The 5,993-nt window shown below is 49.8% G+C and overlaps 1 protein-coding gene across 1 annotated transcript; it reads right to left on the bottom strand.

The window, feature by feature from the left end:
* Window positions 1-3,309: 3,309 nt before the first annotated feature.
* On the bottom strand, window positions 3,310-5,481 carry STMN3 (stathmin-like 3). The gene is made up of 4 exons (XM_009074009.1): window positions 5,386-5,481; window positions 4,868-5,043; window positions 4,178-4,369; window positions 3,310-3,680 (listed from the first exon to the last, which is right to left on the bottom strand). Exons 1-4 carry the CDS (start codon window positions 5,465-5,467, stop codon window positions 3,621-3,623), a joined length of 510 nt encoding a protein of 169 aa, XP_009072257.1. The 5' UTR covers window positions 5,468-5,481; the 3' UTR covers window positions 3,310-3,620.
* Window positions 5,482-5,993: the final 512 nt, after the last annotated feature.

Genomic DNA, 5,993 nt, shown 5'->3' with positions numbered 1-5,993 from the left:
GGAATGCCATGGGAGGGATATAACGAACCCCATGAGACAGGATTGCAGAGCCAGGGCCGGAGAGTCACGTCAGGCTAAGCTAAAGCAAGCAAGCTGAAGTTTACATTTGAAAGGGAGCAGCAATACCGACCTACCCCCAAGGTAGGATGCATGCAATCGTGAACTCCCGCCGGCCCTGGAAGGTCACCTCAAAGGGAACCCACCTCCGGGTTAGAGTGAGGTTTTTAATGACTCAAAAAAAAATAAGACAAGGAATAGGCTCAGTCCAGAAGCAGTCGGAGGGGCAGCATCCTTGGAAGCGCCTGTTTATGGACAGAGCTGAGCTCTGCTGTAAGGGATAACGTGGGCACGGAGCTGTAATTTGGGCTACAAGGCTGGTTGTCCCACCTCTCGTGCAGCTTCACCCATTGCCCGGCTGCTGGTGTCAGCTGGGAGCTCATTTAGCTTCAGCTCTTCAGCTTTGCCTGAGTCAGAGGCTTTTCTCCAGGAGGGCTCTTTGGAAGGTGTATGCATGTACATAATGATGTCACCGTCTTGTCTTCCCTCCCTCACACTGTTTTTTTTTGGAATGCTGCACATGCCCTGAGGATGCTCTCCCTACCAGGCAAAGTCCTGTGTTCACATGCTGCTGCAAAAATGGGGCTGAAAGATGTTGGTACAGAGCTCAATGCATAAACACCTACAGGAATCAGTGGAGACTGCAAGCCCCACCATAAGGAAGGTGACCCTGGGGAGTTGCATGTCTTGCCCGTGACTGCAGTACATGGTAACAGTCCAGGAGTGAGGCAGGCTGGGGCAGTAAGGATGTTAATGAGAATACTTAATTAGTCTCAATTGAGGCATGAAGTATGCAGCTGCACTCAGCCATTAGCATGAAGGGAGATGGAAAGGCATGGAATAACCATGATCCCGGCCCGTGCCATGAGCTGTCTGCTGGGCACAGCACCACGTTAGCTCCTGGCCATGATGGGTTTGGAGCAGTGGGTGGACATCCCTCATCCAGCCAACAACGTGCAGCCAAAGCAATCACACATTTCCCTGATAGTGTCCAGGGGCACTGGACAAACATCAAGCTCCTGAACATCCCTACTACATCCATCTGCACCAGGCAAACATCACTCTGTGACACCTAAAGCCTCTGGCCCCACTGATGAGGCTGTTTCCTTGGCACAGTGTGTGTTGGCAGCAGTTCCCTGATGTTCCTGATGCAAAACTCTCTCTGCACAACCTGCACATCCCTGCTCCTCTGATGCAGGAGCTCACCCTGCAGTAACATGTTTTACAGTCATATCCACTGTGCCTCACTGCACCAACCCAATGGAGGGGAGAAAAATGAGTTTCTGAGTGCTCACACCTGCACGAGCACCATCAGCCAGGCCATTCTGCATTTCCCATGGGATTTTTTGTCAGGCAAAGCTATTGCAAGAATAAGTCCCCACCTGAGACCCAGCTGGGATCCAGCGAGGGGGAGGAGAGGGGCATGGGGCAGCACAAGGGACCGAGAGGGAAGATCCAGGCAGGAACTGAGCCCAGAGACTCAGGGAGGACGGCTCTGACCAGCACAACCTGCCACCAACCACCTCTCCTCCAGCACATGCCAAACCTGATGGCTCCTCTGGCTTCCCTGAGGCTGCAGGGAACCACCTGTACCTCCCACATGGGGAGGTTTGGGTCAACACTAAATTATATGCACTAGAATTGAAGCATCACCTCTATTCCACCTGTCAGCCCTTCCTTCTCCTCCCAGCAAGAGGAGCAGCCGTCCCCGCTCTCACCGCCCTGCCTGCAGGACTCGGCTGCCTCCAGCTCCCAATTCCATCATTTTCCAGCTGCTCTCTGGTCCATCATCCCACCAACACCCTGTCTTCACCTGGCCCTGCCTCCGACTCCTTCTGAGCCCCCGGAAGAGAGTGAAAATGGCCATTTTTCTTGTTTTCAACTCCTGCTCATGAGTACAACATTTCTGATAATAATAATCATAATCATAATAATCATAGTACTAAAAACAGTATTTACAACAAGCTCCAGGTCAGAATTACACACCAAGCAAACACTCAGCACCACAGAGAGTAGGACAGGGTTAATATCTCGCAGATACCTTCTCAGATCCCACCAACGCGGGACACAGACATTTGACAGTTTCAACCATTTCTTACACACAAACATTTCATTTAAATTACTTTTTAAATTTTTTTTTAAACTTTTTAAAATTTCTCGTCACTATATGGATGAGGTGATGCTGGCGGTGATGCCGCGCTCTACACAGATGCTTATCTAAGACAGCTGCTACTATAAACTGATCATTAGCTACTGTTAAGAAATTCAACCCTCAGTTTCCTTCTTTGCCCTAAATCTTACCTTTTTTTTTTTTTTTTTTTTTGTCACTGACAGCACAGGAGCTTTCCAACAGCCCTGTCTTCCCCCCAGCCCAGGTGGAGGGGTTTGGGAGTAAGGTAGCCCTTCCTTTTAGGAGCACAGTCCCTGACATCCAGCCATGGCCATTGAGGGATCCCTCACACATCCAGCTGGGAATTCTGTGGAGATCAGCAAAGAGCCCTGGGATTTGGTCTCCAGCAGTTTACCCTGTAATGGGCCCAAAGAGCCACATCCATCTCTGGAAAGAGGGAAGGATGATTATTCTGTTCATTAGAAGGCTATTTCACAACCATGCACTGTCTCTTTTGGATTTGCTTTCCTAACAGAGTGAAATCCTGTGTTGTGGGAGCCCTGGAGAGCCTGCAGAGTGCCCTCTCCCAGGGCTCCCACTGAGCCAGGGATGCAGTCACCATCTGCGGTTCTCATGGGCTGCTTGGCCAAGACCTGTTGGTCCCTGCTCAGCTGGGGAGAGAGCGACTCAATCTGACAACTCCTTCAGCCCACAGCCAACCAGGGAGTCAGGCAGTGCCCACCCCAACCGGGGTTTGCTGTGATGTGGTACCCAGAACTGAGCTCTGGGTGGAGACCATCACATGCTTCCACACAGGCTCCCAAAGAACCACCCAAAGATGAGGACTTTGTGTCACTGCCTGCCTGGGCTGGCTCTGGGTGCAGCCAAGAGATGGAGGTCCTGCACGCTGCAATTCCTGAGCCATCCATCCCTTTCCTTCCTCTCTCCTACCACTAGCAAACAGGGGGCTGCTCCCTATTTAACTTCAAACACAGAAATTATCACTTCCTTCCCGTTATTCTGAAACTGATATTTCGCTCAGAGCAAATACCAAGAGGAGGAAAAGCCCCGGATAAGAAATCCGTATCTCTGTGACACTGCTGGTTGAATTTATTAATATCTTAAATTATTTTTTTTACATGAGTTTAAGAAATATTTTTTTTAAAAAAAGGACAAAACCCTCCAAAGAAGCTGTTTGATTGACTGATCGACTGATTGATTCTCTATTTCATGTGAACTAGTTGCTATTCTGCTTAGAGGTCCCTATGATCTGTGAACCCCCACAAGCACTGACGATTAAGGATGCAGAGAGAAGCGTGTAGCTGGGGGAAGAACACCGGGGGGGGGATGGAGAACTGAATGTAGCATCTAGACAAACAAAATAAAATGTGTTGGTTGGTTGATTGGTTGGTTTGTTAACAGGAATCAGGTGCTAGATGTGTAGAAAAGCCCTTTATCCAGAGATCTCCTCCCGCTGTTCCTTGTTCCTGCGGACTTCAGCTGCGTGCAGTTCCTGCAAAGATGGGAGAGATGACACCAGGCTAACACTTCCTGCTCTTGCTAGCTCTGTTTTCTTCCTGCACGTAGGATTTGCCTCAGACATAAAAAAGAGACCTGTTTCCCACCCAATGCACCCCAAGGGCTGTGGGTTACACCTGCAAGGAATGAAGCATCGTCTGCAGGAACCTGGAGTGCAGGAACCTACAGCAACATGCTCATGGCTCTCCTGTCCTGTAAAGCTCTTTGGCCACACAGCCCATGGACATAAGATGGGCCTGATCCTGTGGCTGTGAATGTACATTTATCAGGATTACTCAGACTATGTTCTCTACTGACCTTGAAGGACACATCCCCCACTTCCTTGTGCTGCTCCACAGCTCCTTTTCCACCAGCAACACTGGGATCCACTGGGACCAAGCCCCAACATGGTCCCACAGGGACTAGACCCCAATCCCTCCATGAGGATCAGCACCCACAGCACCCAGCCCTCTCCCAGGGCACCACACTCACCTTCTCGCGGAGCCGCTCCCTCAAGGCGGCGAGATGTGCTTCACGGATCTCCCTGCTCAGCTCCATCTTGTAGTTGAGCTTCTCCTCGGCCAAGCGGCTGAAGTTGTTGTTCTCCTCCAGCGCCTTGTGCAGCACCTCCCGCTCGTGTTCCCGCTTCTCTGCCAGCTGCTTCAGCACCTGAGCCTCCTGGGTCTGCCAGGGCAAGGCATGGGAGAGGTGTAAGGTGACTGGAGAGCCTTCAACTCCCCAGAGAGGCTTTCTGACCAGCTCCTCTGCTCAAAACACTCTGTCACTCTCCTCCATCCTATAACACTCTTGCTTGGAAAATGCTTTTGACATCTTTTTCCTGTTATCATAGAATCACAGAATCCTTGAAGTTGGAAAAACCCTCTAAGATCATTGAGTCCAACAATTCTCCCAGCACTGCCAAGCCCACCACTCATCCATGTCCCCAAGTGCCACATCTACACAATGGTAAAGATGGACTCCAATTCCTTGCCTAAACCAGGCTGCAGAACCTCATTCCATGACTCCCATGTCTCACCAGACAATTTACAGTGGAATATAATAACAAGTGTCAGAACACTCTTCCTAGCCACTTTAGATTGCTCCTGCTAAGCCAGTTTTAGGGTTTGGTGCAATTACTACCTGTCACAGAAATGTCATTGCCTCTACAGGACATGTCCTTACCTTCCTCCTCTCTTCTGCAGCCTCCAGCCTCCTCTGCAGCTCCTCCAGAGACAGGTCCTTCTTCTTGGGAGGGGAGGAAAGGATTGGACTCTCCGGAGATAAATCTGAAGGGGACTTCAGGATCACTTCGAAGCTCTGGCCTGATGCCCTCTTATCCAGCTGCTTCACCTCCATATCTTTGTGAGGGAAAAAAACCCAGTGACTCTGTGGCCCTGTGCCACTCAGGAGAGCATTCACCTGAAAGCATCAAGCTCCTCACATAGGAATTAGGGTGTTCCCATGTCCTGACCTGTGTGATTTTGTTTTATCTCCAGAATTTCCCAGTTAGTCACTGGCTTCATTCCCTCCCATGTCAATGCAATTAACTTAAAGTCACAGCACAACTACAAAAAGCCACATTGTTGTTAGTTCCTTGTTTGTCACTCCAGCATGGAGCAGAGAACTTCTGTTGTTCCCATGTTGCCTTCAGGAGCATCATCCAAACACTGCTGGAGCTCCTGCAGGAGCAGGTTACCTACCTCCATACTGGTAGATGGTATTGGGATGGGGCTGGGTGTGGAAACAGGAGCAGATGAGGGAGAGCAGAGACAGCTCCTTCATTTTCTCCTTGTAAGCTGAAAAACATGAAATATTAGAGAAGAGTCTAATGGCAGCAGCAGCTCTTTTACATGGAGAAATGAAGCAAGTTCATACAGGAAACCCCATTTGCAGTTACCAGACTCTATGGAGGCTTTTCTAGGCTGCCATAGCTTTCCAAAAAGACCCCAAAGGGCATTTGCTCTAGAGCAGGCTAAATTACCTGCCAGTGTGGCAAATGTCATGGGAAGACCCACAGTAGGAATTCACCACATCTAGAGGTAAAAGTTTCTGTGCAGGATTTTCCCTCCAAAGGAACTGGAACACTGCAGCCTGTGTAGTTAACCATGTCAGGACAGCTGCCCACACCCTTTCTCCACTGGAAGTGGAATTTCCAGTCTCTGAGATACAAGGACACCCACTGATACCTGGGAACACTGCTCAAGCCCTGGTGAGTTGGGAACATTTCACAATTCATCATTTCTGGCATGAGGACGAAGATGCAAGAGGTGGTCAGCAACGTGGAGAACAAACAGGCATTTCAGTGATG

Source organism: Acanthisitta chloris, unplaced genomic scaffold, assembly GCF_000695815.1.
Source record: "Acanthisitta chloris isolate BGI_N310 unplaced genomic scaffold, ASM69581v1 scaffold18604, whole genome shotgun sequence".
Taxonomy (NCBI): Eukaryota; Metazoa; Chordata; class Aves; order Passeriformes; family Acanthisittidae; genus Acanthisitta; species Acanthisitta chloris.
Note: the sequence above shows the minus strand (reverse complement) of the source record. Positions and strands in the feature narration are given on the sequence as shown.

Bases quoted from the DNA above. Each gene is read 5' to 3' on its own strand.
- STMN3 (XM_009074009.1), bottom strand. From the start codon at position 5,467: ATGAAGGAGCTGTCTCTGCTCTCCCTCATCTGCTCCTGTTTCCACACC. The intron at 5,044-5,385 runs GTAGGTAACCTG...TCCCTCACAAAG, and splicing joins TACCATCTACCAGTATGGAG to ATATGGAGGTGAAGCAGCTG. The intron at 4,370-4,867 runs GTAAGGACATGT...TTGCCCTGGCAG, and splicing joins CTGCAGAAGAGAGGAGGAAG to ACCCAGGAGGCTCAGGTGCT.